Source organism: Lactuca sativa, chromosome 2 (assembly GCF_002870075.4).
Source record: "Lactuca sativa cultivar Salinas chromosome 2, Lsat_Salinas_v11, whole genome shotgun sequence".
In the NCBI taxonomy this organism is placed as follows: Eukaryota; Viridiplantae; Streptophyta; class Magnoliopsida; order Asterales; family Asteraceae; genus Lactuca; species Lactuca sativa.
In genome coordinates this window covers 114,290,987-114,313,706 of record NC_056624.2, presented here as the reverse complement: position 1 = coordinate 114,313,706, position 22,720 = coordinate 114,290,987, and the positions used below count along the sequence as shown (strand labels likewise).

The 22,720-nt window shown below is 38.0% G+C and overlaps 1 protein-coding gene and 1 non-coding gene across 2 annotated transcripts; one reads left to right on the top strand and one right to left on the bottom strand.

Annotated features, from left to right (window-relative positions):
• Window positions 1–10,678: 10,678 nt before the first annotated feature.
• On the top strand, window positions 10,679–10,785 carry LOC128132531 (small nucleolar RNA R71). The gene has a single exon (XR_008230575.1). It is a non-coding gene; the product is annotated as a small nucleolar RNA R71 (small nucleolar RNA).
• Window positions 10,786–15,888: 5,103 nt separating this feature from the next.
• On the bottom strand, window positions 15,889–21,742 carry LOC111893900 (probable sucrose-phosphate synthase 2). Its single transcript, XM_052768392.1, has 12 exons — window positions 21,112–21,742; window positions 20,403–20,641; window positions 20,263–20,326; window positions 19,335–20,030; window positions 18,858–18,977; window positions 18,483–18,614; window positions 18,164–18,340; window positions 18,010–18,063; window positions 17,845–17,907; window positions 16,835–17,740; window positions 16,613–16,740; window positions 15,889–16,385 (listed from the first exon to the last, which is right to left on the bottom strand). Exons 1-12 carry the CDS (start codon window positions 21,379–21,381, stop codon window positions 16,106–16,108), a joined length of 3,129 nt encoding a protein of 1,042 aa, XP_052624352.1. The 5' UTR covers window positions 21,382–21,742; the 3' UTR covers window positions 15,889–16,105.
• Between the last annotated feature and the right edge of the window lie 978 nt (window positions 21,743–22,720).

The window sequence follows — 22,720 nt, the reverse complement described above, 5'->3', positions numbered from 1 at the left end:
CTCTCCTGAATCGGGATAAAATGGGCGCTCTTGGTCAATCGATCGACGATGACCCAGATCGAATTCACTCCTCGTGCGGTCCTGGGAAGCTTTGTGATAAAATCCATCGTGATGTCTTCCCATTTCCACAACGGAATATCCAACGGCTGCATCTTTTCGTGAGGTCTCTGATGCTCGGCCTTGAACTTCCTGCAGGTCAAGTATCGCTCCACGTACCATGCCACATCCCGCTTCATGCAGGGTCACCAATAGTCCAGACAAAGATCCATATACATCTTCGTCGCCCCAGGGTGAATGGAGAATCGAGATTTGTGCGCTTCCTCCATCAATACCTGGTGCACACCCCCATGATACGGGACCCACACCCTACGGTGCAGAGTCAACAACCCCCGGCTGTCATAGTCAAAGGAGGAAACCTGGCCCACAATCCACTCGCTCTTCCGATGTTCCTCCTTCATGGCCTCATGTTGGGCCTCCCGAATCCACTCCAACAGCGGAGTCACCACCATCATCCTCATACATATATCCTTGATCGGCATTGCCTTGTGGCTAAGCGCGTTGGCCACAACATTGGCCTTCCCTAGGTAGTAAAGAATCTCACAGTCGTAGTCCTTTACCACGTTCATCCACCGACGCTGCCTCATGTTCAGATTCGGTTGATCCATAAGGTACCTCAAGCTCTTGTGGTCCGTGTAGATAGTATAGCGAACCCCATAGAGGTAATGACGCCAAGTCTTGAGGGCGAACACAACAGCCCCCAATTCCAAATCATGCGTCGGGTAATTCGCCTCGTGAGGCTTCAACTACCTCGAGGCGTAGGCGATGACATGCCCTCTCTGCATCAGTACTGCGCCCAAACCTGAGATGGACGCATCGCAATACACAACAAAATCCTCCATGCCCTCAGGCAGGGCTAAGATTAGCGCCTCGCACAATCTCTGTCTCAGAGTCTCGAATACGGCCTGCTGCTCAAGCCCCCAACGAAAGACCACGACTTTCCTTGTTAGCCTGGTCAGGGGTACAACTATCTTGGAGAAATCCTGGATGAATCTCCGATAGTAGCCGACTAATCCTAGGAAACTCCGAATCTCAGATGGAGACTTCGGAACCTCCCATCTCATCACGGCCCACTTTGGCCGGGTCCACTGAAATCCCGTCATGGTTGACGAGATGCCCAAGGAATTGCACCTCGCGTAACCAGAACTCACACTTGGAGAACTTAGCATACAAGTTCTCCCTCCTCAAAGTCTCCAGAACCTCCCGCAGATGCTCCTCGTGCTCCTTCTTCGTCTTGGAGTAAACCAAGATGTCATCAATAAACACTATCACAGACCGGTCTAACATCGTTCTACACACGTGGTTCATGAGGTCCATGAACGCGACAAGAGCATTAGTGAGCCCGAAGGGCATCACCACAAACTCGTAATGGCCATAGCGCGTCCGAAACGCAGTCTTCTGTACATCCTCCTCTCTGACCCTCATCTGATGATATCTTGAACGTAGATCAATCTTGGAGAACCAAGATGCTCCATGTAGTTGGTCAAAGAGGTCATCAATCCTCGGGAGTGGGTAACGGTTCTTCACCGTTACCTTGTTCAGCTCCCGATAATCTATACACATCCGATGTTATCCGTCCTTCTTCTTTACAAACAGAATCGGCGCTCCCCAGGGAGAACTACTTGGTCTAATGAATCCTTTGTCTAACAGCTCCTGCAGCTGTGTAGACAACTCCTGCATCTCAAGAGGAGCCAACCGATACGGTGCATTGGCTATCGGAGCCGCACCAGGGACTAGGTCGATCCTGAACTCCACCTGCCTCTCCGGAGGTATCCCAGGCAACTCCTCGGGGAATACGTCCGTAAACTCTCGCACCACGGGCACATCACCCACCGTCGCCTTACCCACCTCCTGGGTGTCCATGACATAAGCGGCATATCCTGCGCAACCCTGCTGGAGGTAACGCCTAGCTCTCGTTGCTGAACATACAACTGGTCCTTGCTGCGGCCTCTCGCCCTGAACTACTAACTCTCCCCGACTTGGGGTTCTGATCCGAACCAGCTGTTGTGGGCAATCTATCACTGCCCCATTGGGGCTCAACTAATCCATGCCTATAATCACCTTGTTCCCCCTCAATGGAATAGGAACCAGGTCTACCAGGTAACTGTTAGGTGCATTTCATGTACCCATTTTGTAGCTTTATTTCATAAAAGTACATTGCATATAGGCTTAAACTCATGCATTTTGCATGTTTTTCGGGATTTTTCATGAGGCAATTTCATTCAAATACTTTTGTGATATTTCAGGGACTTTTGGAGGTAGGATATTATTGGAGGAGGTAAATAAAAGTTGCGGACAAAATTTCAGGACTTGCGGAGCACCGAGGAGCAAGATATCAAAGAAATGAAGATTTTGGCTTTACAGAGATTTACACGGCCATGTAAATGCAAGCCTTGTGTGTTACGCGAGCCGTGTAAACGTAGATTTCTGTGCAGTATATTTTTGCGTTTACGCGGGCCGTGTAAATGACAGTGTTAATTTACGCGGTCCGTGTAAACGTAAACGTGGGTTTTAAAGCAGTTTTTCACCATTCTTAAAGGGGGGAACCGATTTTTTCTTTAGGGGGTTGACTTTTGGAGAAGTGAAGGCGATTTTCTTGAGGATTTTCGAGTTGATTAACACTTGGGAACATTTGATTTCATTTTGTAAGAACTTTAATTTCATTTTCTAGATTTGTGATCTTGTTCTAGCCATGAGTGGCTAGAACCCTAGTTTCTCCAACTTTATGTCTTGACTTTATAGTTGTGATTTCAATCATGTGATTTTATATTTGCTTCCAATTCCTACCTAGTGAATTTGATTTTGTTTCAATTGAATGTTTGATTCTAATTATGATTCTTATTGGCCATTTGAATTAGGGTTAGGTCATTCAAGTTATCTAATTGCAAAATCTGTAATTAATTTGTAAATTGGACTAAGTAACAAACACTAAATCGATTTCCATTGAATGAATTTAGTGTAAATCTTATTCACATACTCTTACACTCCCGAGATTGTGAGGAGTATTGGGTGTTGTTGGGAACATTCACATAAATCTTATTGCAACCTTTTGATTTCTATCTAAGAGCTTGTTTAGACTTAAATTATAAGGTTAGGTTATTTTCAAAGAGCTTGTTTTGAATTTGACAACTTGGTGAATGGGAAGTGTTAGAACTTGTTAACACTTTCAAGTACCAACTTAGGTGGAATTGAGTAGATATTTTTTCATCCTTGGAATCACATTGTTAAATTGTCTTGCATAGAGTTGGAGTTCTCACGAATCCTGAATTTGTTTCATTTAATTGATCATTTAGTTATCGCTTTATCCTCTTGTTTAAATCATTGCATACCAACCCCCCCCCCCCCCATTTATGTGACCATTGTTGTACCTTCCTTAAAAGGTATAAACATTTGTTCCGTGTCTCTGTGGATCGACCCTCCTTACCTTGTATTACATTTTTAGTGCAAACTAGTAGTGTTTTTGGAGTCATTTGTACCCCTTTATTTGTTGGGTTTGACACGCTTAACAAATTGGCACCGTTGCCGGGGACACGGTGTTACTAACTGTTTATGTCAAGATTTTTGTGAGCAGGTACATCTATATCAAAAAAAAAAAATACTTTCTTGTCCTCAAGAAAGAACAAGAAAATTTAAACCGGAGAAAATAAAATAAAAGAGAAGAAAAGAAAATCAAAGTTAAACTTTTTTTTGTAACTTGATGCAAGAAATCAAAACAACATGAAAAAACATATCCAACCCAATTAACCTTGTTTTGTACCATAGTTGAGAATATACCTGTCGTGCCTTGAGTCAACTTGGCTTTAGTCTCAAAATATTATATAACAATAGAAATAAGACCTTAGCCACTCCCTAACACAACTCAACAGAATCAAAGATCACCACACTTGTTCCCTCTCAATATCAACAAGTCAATTAATAGAACAAATTATGGTCTTACTCTCGTGAAATTGTATGTGACAAAACATGCTCAATCATCTTTGTTTCACAAATTATAACAATGATCGACCCCAGTTATTTGTTGATCAACAATAATCTTTTTCTGAAAAATATTTTCTAAAAATTCCCTAATATTTACCCAAATTGGTTACAAGTTTCAAACCACTTACTCCAGTCAAAGTAATTAACATTCAATCCCAATGTCATAAGTTCAAATCCAAGTCCAAGGGAATCTTTTGGCAGCCAAATATTTTTCCTAAACACAATATTCAATTAAACAATAAACACAATTATATACAAACTTCTTAATTATATTTTTTACAAATAAAGCTCATGGCTTTCTTTGAAATCCGTGTAACGGGCATCCAACCAACACATCCAAATCAAATGACCTTAGTGTGCTAGATTTAAAGAGATCCCTCGGGTTTACTTGCCCGAACCTTAAAGGCCACAGATTAGATTTATTTGCTATTATTAAGTTCATGACTTTCTATGGAACCCATGTAACGAATTTTCAACTCAATCAGTCCCAAACAATTTAGCTTTAGGCGATTAGGTGTAAAACACCCCTCAGAGTTTACTTGTTCGAATCCCAAAGGTCACAGATTAACTTAATAATAGTTTTTTTTTTAATTTTTAATTTTTTTAAGTAATACATATACAAATAACTAAGTTAACACATAACACTCTTATTAATTAATTAATTTATTTGGCCAATTTCTTTATATTTTCGTCCTTGACTTTTCTATTGTGGGACATCTCATGGTCTATTACCATGAGGGGCTTCTAGACATTTTTCGGGGGACTAAAGTTAACTAAAGCTTGTTCCTTTCGTAATAATCAGGAGAACTTATATAATCTTCAAAAACCCGTGCCACGTCGTGGCCAGCTGTGCCACGTCGTGGGCTTCAAGTAATCCGTATCCTCCAAGGAAATCCTCCGCGTCGCGATGTCTATCTTATGGAAACCCCATGCCACATCGTGGGCTTCATCGCCATGTCGTGAATTAAGTAGTTATCGTGAATTTATTCTTTTCTCGTCTTTCAAGCCTCCCATGTTCCACATTTTGTCACTTTTGGTCCCTCTCTTCGAAAATCCTTTATATTGACTGAAAATAACAATTTAAAGTTATAAGTATCATTATTCTAAACATATTATCAATTTATTAATAAAAATGTACTTAAATATTGCCTAACAATAAGTATAAATATGACAATATCAAAATACCCCACACTTAGGCTTTGCTTGCCCTCAAGCAAATTTAAACTTAATTCTTAATTACTAACACCACACAGAACAATCCGACTCTAGTTCAACCATTATGCCAAGACCTCAACGCATGCATTTGTGTCTAAAATTTTCCTAAAGTACCCCCCATACTTTAAATACTCACAATCTTCATAAACACTCGCCCACTTTTTCCGAACAATGCTCATTTTATGCAACCCTCCGAATCCATCCGCAGAAAACCTCCTTATTCTCAAGGTATTTTTAGTTGAGCAACCTAAGCATACATAATCTAGAATTACAATCATTGATACCACTATAGAGCTCTTTTGGAATTCTTCATTTATTTGACATTTGATCTTTGATTTCTTTGAATTCACCACCTTATTTGATGTGATTTCTAGTATCTTCAACTTTTGAATTTCTTGGAATTTTGATCTTTTGATCTTCACTTTATTTGCTCCAAAATTCTTCACACTTTACTCGTAATTCTCTTTTTTTTTTAACATGTACCTCTCTTTTTTCACTCAAAACCTACATGCTTAAGCAAAGGCGCTCAACCTCAACCTTTATCGGTTAATGATAATAATTTTCCTGGATACATTTCAGGTTTAGGCTGCTAAATATATTGCTTCCCTCAAACCAAGCGGGGTTATGTTTTTGTTCCATGATTTCACTAAAATAAGGGAGGCCACAAATGCACTATAACGTGTATTGACTCAACTAAACATTTGAACTTTCATCGGATCATCCCACATAATACTAGCAATTATAGCTCAAATTATTACTACTAGATTCAATTATTAAAAATTTCAATTTTCAAATTTTCAATTTTTACTATCAAATTCTATGATTATCTAGCAATTTACTTTTTCTACCCCTACCCCACACTTATTTCATACAATGCCCTCATTGTATGCATAAAAATAAATCAAAATTAAAGAAAAGGGAGAAAAAGGAATAGACTCCCCTGGGATAGTGGCGTGAGCATCTCCAAAAGTGTGGAAAACGTGCCTCCGAAATCTGGACCTCCAAAAATAGAAACTCGGTGTAGACCTGGGTGAATACGTAAATAAACCACGAACATGACTCGAAACTTCAATTCTTCAAAGTGGGTGTTTGTAAGTAAAAATATGGGCAATGAAAAACTGGGTCACGTCGTGGCAGGTAACTGGCCACGTCGTGATATGGGATGAAAGCGCGAACACCAAGCTGCTTTATTTCTTTAAATTGCAAGAGCGCCACGACGTGGCGTAAGAATTTCACGTCGTGGAAAGTGGATATCAGCAGAAAAACACCTTATTTGTTTCATTTACTCTAGCAACTTGACCAATGGCTAAACGGTTTAAGACGCTCCTAGGCAAATATATTTCCCAACTGTAACCTCTCTCCTACTAATATACCCCACACTTATCTTGAATTATGGGTTCCAACTCACGACTCTACGCTTCCTTGACTAGACAAACACGACTCGAAAGTTAACCTTCTATGCTCCTTAGAATTCCAAAGCTAATCTGAAAAATGGAACAACCCAAAAGAAAGTAACATCATAGTTTAATAATGGTTTACATTACACACCAAATTCAAACATAAAAAAAAACTAAAAACTACTCAAAAACAAAACAAAATGAAAAGAAAAGAAATAAAATCAATCATCATCTTGATCTTCTGCTCCACTTGGCCCTGCCCCATCATTTTGCGGACGCCATAGCTCCTCCCATGTCGGAAAATAAGGATACTGTGGTGGCATAGAAGGTGGTTGGGTCACACCCTAATGCGAATAAATACCCTCAGTAAGCTGGGTATGGTAAGTGGCATGCCCCCGTAGATTATCCAAATACGTTTCCACCTGACTTTGAAAAGGGTCGGTGGGCACTCCCTGCACATACTGGGGAGCAGCACGCTCTCTCTCGACTTCACCTCTAGCCCGCACATTCCGATGCCGCGGTCTGGCTGGTGGTTGTTGTCCTGGTTGCGCCTCCTCTTGCTCGTCATCTATCGGCGGTATAACAAAACGACCCCCAATATTCACCACCGCCCGCATAACACCCAAGACTTGAATGGTCAAGTCTGTTTCCGGGAATCGAGCAAGATTCATCACAAAATCATGGGTCAAAATATGATATGACCTAGCAAGGCGAGTAACCAAATGCCCCCCTGTAATCGGGCTCCCTGGCCTAGAATTGGCCGCTTTCTTCCCCATGAACCTCGCCAACATATAAGGTAAATCACAACAAACTCCCGGGGTAATAAGAGTCCACAAATAAAACAAATTCTGAATGGGGACTTTATCACCATGATGCTTGTGATTTATTGAAAAAGTGATAAGGCGATGTAAAAATCGGAAAACAGGATTCCGAATTTGTGACTCACTCGAGTCACGAGTATTGTACTCATGGCTAGAAATGCTCCTCCAAAACTGAACATCCAAAACACCGGGATTAAAATCCCGAACGCAGCCAAGCAAGAACGGTATGAAAAATGGAGATTGAGTCTCCACTTCGGTATAAAGCCCCATATGCCAAGCGAATTCCCGAAGACTACACTCTCGGTAAACACCACCCAAACGAAACACAAGTGCCCGATTGTAGGTAAAATCAATAGTGCGTTCCTCGAAGCATACGGTAGAGAAAAACTCCACCGATAATTCCCGGTATACGGGTTCTTGGATGGAAAACAAATTCCTCCACCCGTGACAAGTGAAAGAAAATTGGTCCCCTTCGTATGTTTTCGACCAATAGCATGTCAACTCAGCAACCATTCCCACTCCACCAAGCCATCCCCAATCGGTAATTGGGGCTATCGCAAACTCCCTATTGTACAACCATCCTAGCCGATTCTCGTAAGTAGTTAACAACGGTCGGGGAATGTTTTGAGGAAACTGGTATAAGGGATGTATACTTGCTACATCTATCGGGTTTTCCTCCTGTGGAACAGCTCTTCCTGGTCCCATTTCAAGTAGATTAATTGGCAAGATCTTGCAAGGAATTTGGAAGTAGATTAAGCAACCTGCTGTCGGGTTTTGTTGTTCCCATTCGTGCGGCAGTTTCCAAGTGGGGAATGAGATTATTGGTCAAAGGGTTTTAAGGAAATGGCCCCCCCTGATTTTTTAAAGGCCATGACGTGGCTAGCTATGCCCACGTCGTGGACCTTAAATCTGTCATCTAGTCCCGTGTTTTCAATTTGACCCACGACGTGGCTGGCTATGCCCACGTCGTGGAAACTGCCCAAATGCAAAATTTTAATAAAGTCTCACCTATTAACTAATTACTTTGCATTTCATTCATTATTTAAAGTTCCCCACAGCTAATTCTTACTAATTATCAGTTATTTAGATGATGAGTTGATGTCTTTCCTAATTAAAAACTAAAAAAAAAACTAAAACGAAAAGAAAATGCAAACCAAACTTGGGTTGCCTCCCGAGAAGCGCTTCTTTTTCTTGGAGTCTTGAGCTGGACTCCGTGCCTTCTACGTTGAATCTTCTGAAGAGTCCACCATTAATATCTTTTGTTCCTTGAACCGCCGCTTGTAAGCTTGAACTCGCCTTTTATATGCCTTCTTTGAATTCTCCTTTTTAGCTTTGCCCTCTTCTTCAAGCTTTCGTTTTGTGCCCTTAGTTTGTTCCTTGCACTCCATAGCAGCCTCCTCTTCTTTCACCACCGGCTTTGTTACTCTTGAAGTGACCTCCTCTTCATCACTTGTCATCTCCTCATCCTCTTTGCTCACCCAAGAAGGCGGACTCTTGTAAGCTATGACTTCAATCAAATATGGAACAGATGCCCTCAGTTTTGTCCTTTTGACTCGATGAACTGTCTTTATCTCTTCTTCCATAAGCTTTTCTAGTTCTTCTAGTTCATTCTCTTCGTTAATTGTGAACACCTCTTCTTTATCTTCTTGAAAGTCATCTTTTATCCCAAAGACTTCTTGTTCATCTCCAACCCTCAAAGTGAGCTTAGACTCGCGGATATCAACAAGGGCTCCAGTAGTGTTAAGCAATGGATGACCAAGGATTATTGGAACATCCGGATCTTCTTTCATGTCCAAGACTACAAAGTCTATTGGAAAAACAAATTTTCCAATTTTCACCAAAATATCCTCCACGATGCCCCGGGGTTGTGTCACCGAACGATTTTCCATGTGAATCTTCATTTTTGTAGCCTTCATCTTCTGAATCTCCAATTTTTGATAAAATGAAAAAGGCATCAGATTAATGCTAGCCCCAGAATCGGCTAAAGCATTAACCTTCATTTTATTCCCAAACTCACATGGAAGAGTGAGGCGTCCAGGATCCCCCATCTTTTCTGGTGTTTCTCCAAACACATCTTTTGAAGTTTGTTCACTTAGAATCACTGTAGACTGCTTCTTTAATTGCCTTCGAGTGTCTATCAAGTTTTGCAGTAATTTTTGGTTCTCGGGAGCTTTGGATAAGGAATCGACAAAGGGGGTATTAATTGGGATTCCCTTCACATGCTTTACATACTCTAAATGCTCCTTCTCCAGTAGACTAAGTGCAGCTTGGGTGGGAAATGGCAAAGGTGGCTGATAAGTTGGAACGGGCTCAAAGGGTTTTTGATCAGACATGCGCCACGTCGTGTCCAGAGGAGTGCCACGTCGTGGCGAGCCTGGTTCAGCAATTTCTCCACTTTCGATCCTTGATTTCTTGGGCTGCTGCGGTTCTTCTTCCAATGCCTCCAGGAACTTAGAGATTGCATCTTCTTCAGTATCGATGGCCATTACGTGAGATTGGGTCTTTACTTCGGGATTCTTCGGGGACAATTTTTCATGAACTAAAGTGGCTAGTTGACCAAATTGTACTTCAAGGTTATGGATGGAGGCTTGCTGATTCTTTATCAGAATTTGTTGTTCCATAATGGCAGAATCAGTGGCATCGTGTCTCTTTTCCGAAGCTTCCATAAACTTCATCAAAATGGTCTCTAGGTCAGGTCTCTTCTCGGCTGGTGGCTGCTCCTTTTGATAAAGGCCTCGACCTGTCTGCCTATACTTTTCTTCTTTTTGCTTCTTGTACTCTTCATATGGCAGCCACTCCTTCTTTGGTTTCCTCCAGTCCTCATCAAACTTCTCCCCACTAGAGTAGCACACTTGAGCTTTTCTGTTCCCAAACTCATCTACATTGCAGTCCTTGGTCAAGTGTGGACCATTGCATCTCTCGCAACCCACTCTTGTGGCATGTATCGACTGGTCCATTTGTGTTATCCTGCGATCCATATTATTCAGCATGGCCATGACAACTGCTATTTCTTCAGTTTGGGCCCCTCCACCGCCTTTGATTCCATCTTGCCTCGGGTTGTGGTATTCGCGAGAGTGCTTCGTGAATTCTTCAATTAGCTCATTGACCTCCCTTGGATTTTTCTTTGTCAACGGTCCTTGAGAATCAAGGAGTTGTCTTGTCATCATGTTGACCCCATCATAAAATATTGACATCTCTTGCTGCACATTTAGGTCATGTTGAGGGCAATTTCTGAGCAAGCCCTTGTACCGCTCCCATGCTTCGTATAGTGACTCCCCCGGCTGTTGCTCAAAGTTGGCTATTGCCTTCTTGAGTTTGGCTATCTTGGATGGCGGACAAAACTGGTCCAGGAATTGCTCACGCATTTGAGCCTAAGTGGTGATTGTACCCGGTGGGAGTGCCTTTAACCACTCCTTAGCAGCTCCTTTGAAAGTGATGGGAAGCATCCTAAGTAAGATTGTGTTTCTGTTGACATTTGGGACATTGAAGTAATCCGCAATGTCGTTGACTTCATCTAGATGCTTAAAATCATCCTCATGATCTTTCCCGAAAAATGGGATGTCCTTCAGTGCAGTTAATATGTGTCCCTTCAGCTCGAATGTGGCAGTGGCAGATATTGCGGGTTAGACTAAACCGGGACCCACATCTTCTCGGATTCGCTTCTTGTAAGCTCCCATGGACATTTCTTCAATCGCTGCCATCTCGTTCCTTGGCTCGTTCTCGGGTTCGCTCGTATGTTCTTCAAATTCCGGCTCGGTATCGCTTTCGGACTCGGTTTGGATGGGTGTATGATCCAAATGCTCAAGATTGCTCTTGTGCCTCGCTGATGAACTTGACTCTCCTGTCTTCTTTCCCGACTTCCTAGAAAAAGCTGACTTCAATTCTTGTAAGGGCGTCTTTTTCTTGTGAAGTGCAGACTCGGGATCTTCCAATGGTGGCACCAAGTGTGTGTTTGAGCTTCTGGTCATGAACTCCTGCAACTTGCTAAACTAAAAACGTAAAACTGAACTAAAATAAGAAAAACTAACTTCAAACTATAAATTTAGTTTTTTTTTTTTTAGCTAGCCACGTCGTGGCAAGTATATGGCCACGTCGTGGACTCTGTGATTGACAGAAAAATTTTATTTTGCTGAAAAATTAACTTTTTGTGGTTTTTACTCCACAAGAAGGATCGATTAATTTAATGCAAATAAGCTGAAAACTAAGTCGTTCCCCAACAACGGCGCCAAAAACTTGATGTTCACGAAAGTACTCACTAATTTTAATATTTATAACCTAACAAACTTAACTAACTATGCACTTATAGGCAGTGTACCTAGTCAAATTACAGTATAGCTTGGATAAGTCGGGTGTCGATCACAGGGAACGGTGTTCTAATTAATTTACTTACTATTAAATTAACCTAATTTATTAACAAGTTTAAAAGGGGTTTTACCTGATTTTACAAGATCAGATGAACTTAAATTCAAATTCAATAATTAAAAACACACTCTCGTTTAGTTTGAATCCACTTCTCCCTTATGGCTAGCTAATGATTACGGATTATTAAGTTGGTTTTTAGTTGTATTAGTAATTTAGTTCTAACTTACCAATAATTAACTAATTCATGTCAAACCATGTATGTTCACACATAATTAAACACAGAACTAATTATGAATGTAAATATGCTATGTAAGATTTGTTGTATAAACGCAATTATGATCACAATACACGTTCTCTAGCACAGCTAAGCTTTATTTATTCTAATTACTAACTAAGATTGGTCAATCCTAGCTCTAACAATTCAATGTTCACTAAATCATTAGGTAAACAGGTTCATGCAGGTTAGTGGTCACTAAGCTACACAGAACATGCAATGAAGCAATTAGAAAAACAAATAATAACATGATAGGTTCACAAATCAAACACAAGCAATTTTTACCAACTAAATTTAATCCATAACAATTGAGCTATTCATAAGTTTAAAGCTTCATCTAGCTAAACAAGAGTAGCTAGATTCAGCTGCTCATCATAGCAACTAAACCAACACAACTAAAAATAATGAAAGACATGTTCTTATTTAACTAAAATATAAACCTCTATTCTTTTTGGTGTTGAAAACCTTCTTCCAGAACCCTTCTTTCGCTTTGAGTCGACTTCTGGAACTCTTTCCTTCTGCCAAAAGCTTGTTCCTTTCGTAATAATCAGGAGAACTTATATAATCTTCAAAAACCCACGCCACGCCGTGGCCAGCTGTGCCACGTCGTGGGCTTCAAGTAATCCGTATCCTCCAAGGAAATCCTCCGTGTCGCGATGTCTATCTTCTGGAAACCCCATGCCACGTCGTGAATTAAGTAGTTATCGTGAATTTATTCTTTTCTCGTCTTTCAAGCCTCCCATGTTCCACATTTTGTCACTTTTGGTCCCTCTCTTCGAGAATCCTTTATATTGACTGAAAATAACAATTTAAAGTTATAAGTATCATTATTCTAAACATATTATCAATTTATTAATAAAAATGTACTTAAATATTGCCTAAAAATAAGTATAAATATGGCAATATCACCGGCCCACCAGTAGGAAATGTATGATAAATGATTGTCTTTGTGATATCATCTAGGTTTGCTACTACCTGATATGTTATATGCTAGCATGATATGTTACATGTGATAGTAATAGAGTTCAGTTGTTAGGACCGAAGGGTAGTCAGACACCCCAGATACGTCTGATAATATATATGATGATATGTTTGCATGCTGGCTTCTTACGTTATATGCGATAGAGGTAGTAGGAGGGGACTAGCTCCTGAGTTCGGTCGTTAGGACCGAAGGGTAGTTCAGGCACCCCATATATGTCTGATAATATGTTATGTTATGATATATGATAGTAGCAGTAGGGGGTGAAATAGTCCCCGAGGTTCGGTCGTCAGGACCGAAGGGTAGTCAGCACCCCAGAACGGCGTGACATGGGTAGTCAGCACCCCATAATGGCTTGACACGGGTAGGTCGGCTCCCCAGAATGGCCGTACCGAGTAGGTCGGGCACCCCAGAAATGCCTGACAATATGTATGATATGTGATTGTATGTTATGCGGTACGATGGGGGAACTCACTAAGCTTCGTGCTTACAGTTTTCAGTTTTGGTTTCAGGTACCTCTTCTTCGAAGGGGAAGGAGCTGGCGCGGTAGCAGCCCATCACACACATATTTCGTATTCCGCATCATGAGACCTTCCTGGGGATTTGTACTCTGACATTTTTATGTTATTGAAATGTTTGTCCAGACATGCATTATCTTTATAAAATGTTATGACCAGTAAACGTTTTATTTGAATGTTTTGCTAAATATATGTTTTCAAAAATGAAATTTTTGGCTCGTATTTTGGGGTGTTACAGGCATGTTCATGTCGTCACACGTAGGTGCTCACGTCGTGACCAAGGTTAAAGCCCAAAAAAATATGGGTAATAAATTAAGAAAATGTTTACCTGAACTGGATGTTACAATGTGGTTTGGTCGGGTATTGTTAGTTCTATAAACCAACTTCAAGACATTGATATTGTTCCAATATCAGCTATGCACATGGTGCTGAGAGATAGGATTGTAATGTGGCTTTAGATTGATAAGTGGTGTAGGCCTATGCCTTTTAGATCCAAGTTCCTTCTTCCCTATCCACTTTCTCTACTGCAAGAAGGTTTGACTTCAGAGTTTTTAGGTCTCATCAAGGTTGGAGTTTTTGTTGGCATCATACTATTAAATGTGGTGTTGATTCCATTCAATCTTCGATACTTTTGGAGGTTTTTGATACAATCCAATTGTTTTCGAGACTTGATGGGTGGGGGTGGGATCTGGATTTGTCTGGAGTTTTTTCGGTGAAGTCTGCTCATTGTCACATTAATGATTTTTGCCTTCCGGCAGGTCGTATGGTCACTCAATGGAATAAGTATATTCCTATCAAGATTAATGTTTTTGTTTTCCAGGTTATACTTGACTGTATTCCTACAATGTGTAATCTATACAAAAGAGGCATTGAATTTGATTTGATCTTATGCCCGGTTTATGGGGTTGATAGGGAACTTCCCATTTGTTTTTTAGATGCACACTTGTTGCGGAGGTTTGGAAGCAAGTTGCATTGTAGTTGGATATTGACATTACTTTGTTTGATTCGGCTTTGAATACGACTCTTTGGATTGATGGTAGACCTTCAACAAGAACGGAGCATCTCAAGCTTGATGCAATCTTTATGACTGTTAAATGGGCTCTTTGGACTTACCAGAACGTGGTGATCTTTCGTCAGAACAAGTACTGAAATCAATTTATTTTTGATAACATTGTTGTGTTTTGTTTTCATTGGTTTTCTTTTAGAAATGTTAAGATTTCTAAGAATTGGAATGTGAACATCCAATTCTGCCTTAATTTATATTTGTTCTTTCCTAGTTTTTAACTAGCTTTTGTTTTTTAATATATGTTTGTCATTCAAAAAACATAAAGGTAAAATATCTAAAAAAGTCTTCAAACTTTAAGATATCCCTAATTTTATTAAAGAAAAAACTGGTAAACATTAGCGTTAACCGAGTACAAGACCCATTTTGAAAACGTTTATCGGTATCATGTGCTTATTTGTAAATAGAAAAAAAAAGACAAAAATGATTTTTTCATGGTCAAAATTTGTGGATTTTTTTTTGAATATTTTCCAACTTCTAAAACCAATTAAATATGTTAGTTTTGTTATTGGTTAGTCTCAAGGCTGTTAGAAGAAGACAACAAGGGATAGATAAAACAAAAGTTATCCGTAAAATAACATCATCGATGAATCGATTTGTATATAACGTTTTCAAATGAATTTTGTTGTTTTTATTGATTTCGGTTGTTAAAATTTCAATTTCCAGCAGACCAGAGAAAACAAGAGGGTGAATATTTATCAATGTTCTAAAACTCGTTTTGGTTTTGGTCAGTTTTCTACTCCGTCTTTTGGCAAAATGGTACACAATTTGCTTATCTAGTTAGGATGCTCTGTTTAGTTTCATCTTAAAACTTCTCGTGTGTAGGCAAATAATTTCTCTTCAATAGGGTCTTTTGACCCCTGCAATTTGGATCCTATGTGGCTTTCAAAAATAGTTTTAACACTTTTAAGTTCAGCAAACACTTGAAAGTCTCATAGATGAATTGTATATACAATTTGAGATTTCATACTAGATGTTCTAAGCAATTGGCAATTGTCCATTCTAATCATTCAATCGGGAAGAATGTTTTTTTTTTCATCCATTTGAAGTAAGCGTTTGTTTTAGTATACTTGTGAATTTCTTGCATTTATGCATTTCGGAGGGATTATGTTTGAAAAGGAGGACGCATTAACGTTGTAAAGGAGAGGAAAGTGTTTATGATATCAAATTTATGAAAAATGTTTAGAGATTGATACATGAGTCAAGCATTGTGACTAATCCAAGGAACAACCCAAGATATATATCTATTTGACAAACAACCAGTAAATTACATCATACACATATTTATATTTTCCAAATACAATGAAATACATATGTGCGTTTTGTAGTATGTATAGTAAGACACTATTGATACATGTTATTATATATGTATTTATATGCATATATATCCCGTTTAGAGTTTAAAAATAGTTAAACATAAGTAGTTATATATATAATTTAATCATGCATCGCATTTAGAGACCTTTGTTAAAGCATTAGCAATCTCCTCAGCATTGGTTCCATTAACATAAGCAATCAGCGGGCTTTCTTCAGGAACTATGTCCTCTTTCAAGTAGCTACCACGGCTTCTAAGCAACTCTTCACAACCATTTTTCACAACTCCTTTTAGAATAAGCGTCTTGTGGGTCCCCGCTATCAGTTCTTCGTAATCCGTGTCACCCGTTTCACCAAGAACAACGTACATATTCGCTACATTTAGCCTCCACCGCACAAAAAAGTACCTAAACATTATATTCACCTTAACAAATGTCAAAACACTGCAAAATGCTATACTGCATTTGTATGCATTGAACCGAAATCGGTGTCAATAAAACACAAATTGTAATTTTATCTCACTTTGTTCAAGTGAAACAAAAATTATAATTTATAATTTTTGTAAATTGTAATTTTTGTCTAACCACGTGATACAAAAATTACAATTTCTCATTTCCATTGAGACTGATTTTACCTTAGGGCTTGTGATCGAGACGCAAGGAGAGGAATCACTTGCATTCTTGTGGAGTTTCTACAATACATAAGATGACACCTTAAGCCCCTCATTCTAAATTTTTGTCTCAAATCATCCACCTTCTTTGCCTTTAAACACAAACAATAACCCAAAATTAAAATCATAAAAAAAAAAAATCATTAGTCGTTAACCAAATTGATTAAGTTACGATTGATTTCACACCATTTTCACGTCTTTTATCAAGTACGATAAGCAATGAGAGTTGCTCGATTTCACATCTTCTTCAATCACCTTCAAAATTTTCCCTTCTTCATCTCCATTCATCAGCTTCCAAATCGTCTTCTTAATCCCATCAGACCCCCACCTGTGATCCACATGCGACGCATAATCCGGATCCGGGTACAACTCACCACCTTCTTCACACGTACCCGGGTAATAAACCTCACTCCCACTACTACAAACCACCGCATCAAACTCATTCACTTTAATTTTCCCCAATTTCAAAAACTCCATTAACTCCGACAACGGCATCGCCGTCGATATAGCAACTCCGGTGACTTTCCCCAATTGCGCGTCCAATTTAATCGCTTTAAACGTCTCCTGAATCATCCCAATCATCGATTTCTCCGGAGCTCCGTTGACATCATAACAATCAACCGCTATAACAATCAACCTTCGTCTCTTCCTTAACATCGGATACTTACTGTTATTGTTACTAACCTCGCCGACTTTTTCCGATGAGGGTTTTTTCATCCTGCTCATGACCCGTTTGACTTGGTCTTGGATATCTCCGCCGTCGGATGAGTCGTTAACGGAGGAGAATCTGTCGACGTCGATGGAGAGGAGTAATGACGTGTCTTGTACGTCTCGGAGTGAGTCGTTTAAGGATTCGTCCCTTGGTAATTCGTCGGCGGGTGTGTCGGTTTTCCATGCGGGGTGTCTCATGCGACATGATGCGACACGTGTCAGGTATGTCCGACAGTGTTCCGGCCATGAAAAAAGGTGGATGTTTCTCCAGCCGCTTTTTTGGCATTCTTGCCATAAGTTCTTTTCGGATACAAGTTTGAGAAGAGCGTTTGCGATTCCTTGTTGATCGTGTGGATCGATTAGTAGGCCGTTGTTCAATGCCTGTAAATAGATGAAAAACAAAAGGGTATTTACGTCTTTTTATAACTTCTATATTTTTTCTGTTTAGACTTATGAAGTGGAAAAGAAATAATATAATTACTTACCCTATGAATGTCAACAGGACCACCATTTTTAGTTGCAACCATAGGAAGTCCATGAGCTGCAGCCTTTATCAAAGTAAAACACAATATAAATACCAACTCTTTAGTATATTCATATTAAAAAAGGAAAATGCTACAAATAAAAACAATATATAATTAACAAGAGACCTCAATCAAAGTAAGCCCAAAGGGTTCAACCAAAGCAGGATTTATAAAAACTCCCTATCACAATAACAATACAATTATAATCAAAATTTATATTTAAAAAAAATACTTTAGTTACATAAATATTAAAGTTGTTATAAAAAATAAAAAAATTAACCTTAGTTTTGGCAGCAAGACGATAAATTTCCGGAACATCATTTTGTTTATGATGCTTAGGGAATGCCACTTGTCCGTAAAGGTCATATTTGTCCACCAGTTTTAATACGGTTGTGAGGACACTTGCGCTTCCAGCAGTCATTTCATCAATATCATCTCTGTTCCCCATTATAAGTGTCTGTATATATATATAAGTTAACAATGTACATAAGCATAAATTAAGTCAACCTACTTACAAGATTATATATATATATATATATATATATATATATATAAAAGTTAACAATGTACATAAGCATAAATTAAGTCAACCTACTTACAAGATTAGCAAGCTTTCTCAAAGAATGACATTCTCCAAAAGCCTTCAAAAGGGTGGTAATGTTTTTCTTTGGATCTGGTCTTGACAATGCCAATATCATTGGTTTGTGTGGATTTGTCAAAAACCGCATTACCTACGACAATTAAACAAATTATTTATGCTCTAAAATTTTGCAAAATATTATTCTTTCAACAACCCTTAAGTTGGTTCACACTGCTCACAAAAATCATGTGATCGAGATAAATAAGATACACAACAGCCTGATAGTTGGTTGATATTGAAATTATATATTACTAAGACTTGAAGTCTTACCTTTATTATAGAAAAAAAATGCAACAAATTTGTATGAAAATGACTATACAAAAAATATACTCACTTCTTGCCATATTGGTGGCACTGCTTTTGGAGAATTGCCTTCTGTTGTCAATGATAGATCGTCATTGTCATTTTCTTGTTCTTGGATCACCTTGCTGAAATCCATTCCAGGAGGAATAACCTAAAACCAATCATATAAAAAAAATTAAACTTAATAAAAATTCGTCAAAACCCAACTAAGTCATAATAAAAACGATATTTATTTTATAGAAAATATTAAATCGTAAAACGAAAACTTGGGAAAAAAATTGGTTTCCTTAAAATATATCTTAAATAAATATAATTATATGCTGCAATTTTTCTTTCAATTCACTTTCATTATAAAAAAAAAAAACACAACTTGCTAAGGATTGAAAATTAACAAAATGGAAGGAATGAGGAATGATAACAAACATATTTTTTAATTCCAACAAAATAACAATTCCATTCCATCATACCAAACGCAGACCAAACGCAGTATAAATTAAAATAACATTACCGCCATCCTTGGCATATAGCGACCATGGCAATTCACACCCCGTCTATCACGAGCCCGTAAAACTTTCTCAAGTTTCACATCAAAACCATCATAAAGTCCCCATTGTTCATCAACTTCTTGTTTAGTACTTGTAATCACAAGTTCGGCCGCATCTAACGAAAGCTCTTCTCCTTCTATCCTCCTCATAATCCTATACGCCGAATTAATATCTTCCTTTGATTGTCTACCTTGTTTAAGAAGTTGCTCTAGTTTGTTTCTACCAAGCGAATGCCCCGTTAAAACCATGGGAACATTAAGAGCACCCGAAAGGATAGCCGCACTATCGCCTGCATCCGCATAATGACCATGAATCACATACGGCCAAATCGGATGTCCTCCACCAATTTGTTCGCCTAAAACCGTGGACATGTTAAGAACATGGGCGAGGGCCCCATCAACAAATTCTTGAATATAAGGCCAAAGTAATTCCTTGCGAAGATACTTGTCACGTGGACCAAATGGTATTCTTATAATATAAGCTCCACTGCTTTCACCAACGTCATCATCAGGATCGTCAGTGCCAGCTGTCAGCATCTCGGTGGGCTCCCCATAGCTCCAATCTACTTCGGGTGAGGACACTTGACGCGTGAAAAGGTCAACTCTGTATACCCCGGGCGTTTTAGCAAGAGCTCGAGCAAGCTCTACTACGTACTTGATCTGGGATTCAAGATAAAAGATAGAAAACCGATATTAGGGCAATAATCGGTAACTAGATAGGGTAAAAATTAATGTAACATTATCAGGCGCACGTACACGTACCAAGTCTTTGTGTCAGGTTTCCCAAAGCACACAATATCTTGGTATGTGCGCCTGGGTTACGTTAGGGTAAGAAAACAGGGACTAATACTGACAACTTCGTATTAGATGGAAAAGTTATTTTGTTGTGTACCTGACCACCCGTGTCAGAATCGCGACCGAGCTCCATATTATCTCCACGAACCAAACCATGCAAACTGTTTGAAAAGTTTAAGTTATTTCCATGTTTGAAAATGGAAGGTGTGAGTGAAAAGGAAAAGAAATGATATATACCTGATGAGGATAATGTAAAGCTTCTTCTCTTTTTTATCATCTGACCAAACTTCAACTGTAGAGGCATTATGTTGGTAAGTCTTCTTTGGGCTCTCACCTGACACTGTCGCGGGTTCCCCAAGAATGTCTACTTTTTCTGCTTCAGACAAGTCTTCAGACATGTCCTCCCTTACATCACTTCGCCCTTTTTCTCTTTCAAACTTCCGCTTTTGTATCCTTTGATAATCCTCCCATTCCAACTATTTCAAGTACAAAAAAATTAGAAATTTTCCTGAATACATGTAAAGGGATATATAAAGAGATTGAAAAACTGCTTAAAATCTGTTTTTCATGGTTGACATTCATTCAAAAGAAAGCATGTATACGCACTACATTTTGTTCAAATTTCCATTTGAGGTTCGAACTTGTATGTGATGAAAGAAATCCCAAACATTAATTATGTGTATAATTACTACTGGTGTAGAAAATTACAGAGAATGGGTATGTATAATTGATGAAACAAAACTCAAGAAGAATAGCCTTTGGATGAAAACAGAGTCTAAAACACAAACTAACAAAACGTGCAATGATTAGTTGTACAATTGTGCATTGCAATTGCCAACAACAATGGAGGAATTGGAGTTCAAACGAATCAAATTAGATGCAAATACAATTCTATTTTATGTATAATTGAAGATGGATAATCGATCGAGGGATTTGTTATATGAACCTGTTTCTTCTTGCGAGTGAGATGCCAAATACGCCAACACATATTCTCGAGTCGAGAACTTCTTTCTCTGGTGTTTCGTGTAGCGACGACCTTGATCCATGTCCGATGCAAATCAGTCTCATCGACCCCTGTAACGACTTCTTCAACGAAATACTTTGTCGGATTAAAATGCCCTTGGTCTCGCAAATTCACCTTGCTATCTTCAATATTCGATGGTTTGCTACTCAATATCGCCTCTAAATACCCATTGATCCATTCGTTCACAGCCATTTCTCATCAATCAATTAAATTAAATCAGCAAAAGAGAAAAAACATGAATTCAATTAGTTGATATTCATCATCTGAATTGATTTTTTTGTGAATTCGATTTCAATTCTGATTCCGATTCCGATGTACGAGTGAGGAGAGGAGTTTTGTTAGGAGAGAGACTCGGGATGAAGAGAGAGAAAGATGGAGGGTTTGTATGTATCATGTTTGTATGCAAACACACAAAACGAAGATGATGCAATGTACAGGGGAATCACATGGCAGTTAACGATGGGGAGACGGTTAACACAAAACGACGACGTTAGCATTTTTGCAAAACAACTTTTTTATTATTTTTTTGAATATATTTATTTTATATAACCAAAATGCTTTATAAAGTTTTGTAAACGATGATCATGAATTATAAGTTATATAAAGTATAAACAATCTTTTTGTTTTATTTTTTCTTTTCATGTACTTATTTATATCTTGTCAAACTCATATTTATTTTAATGTCACACATAAAGTCGCAATTCTGTTTATATTGAAAATTGAAAATTATAAATAGAAAACAAAGGTCTTACAAGGCGAGTGTGTGCCTTATAGATATGTTTTCATTTTTTTTTATAATAATGAAAATGTAAATTGGATAGAAAAAATATGTTCTGTAAACAAATTATGTTTCGAGAGTATTAAAACCAATATCTAAACTACTGTTGCAAAATTTGTTCGCAAAAGAAACACATGTAAATTTATTGCCATGTTATAACGCGGTTGACTTTAGGTTTATCAATCACGAAAGTAACATAATATTGTATTTACCTTTTGTATTATTTTGTTAATATATTTTGTGAGACATGGGAACATAATTTTAGTCATATATTTTGGAGATAAAAAAAAATACTTTTAAAATGTAAAATAAATGAAAATTTTAATTATTTTTTAAATATATTTTCGCCATTTTTTTTAACAAAAAAAAAGTTACTGTTTTTTCAAAATATACATGAAATATTCTAATAAATTATTATACTATAAATATTTAAAAGAAATTTTTAAAATGATAGAATACTGTAATAGAATATTAAACTATAAATATTCAAAAAATTCTAATAAAATATTAAAATATTCTAACAAATCTAAAAATTCGTATAGAATATTAGAATATTTTAACATATTTATCAATTTTAATAAAATATTAAAATATTCTAACATTCTAAAATTTCGATTTGATTATTTACAACATAATATTTTATTAAAATATTTCACTTATATTTCGAAAAAAACATTGATTTTTTATTAATTATTATTTTTATATTTTTTGGATAAATTAAATAACGAAGATAATATTTAAAAAAAGAATTGC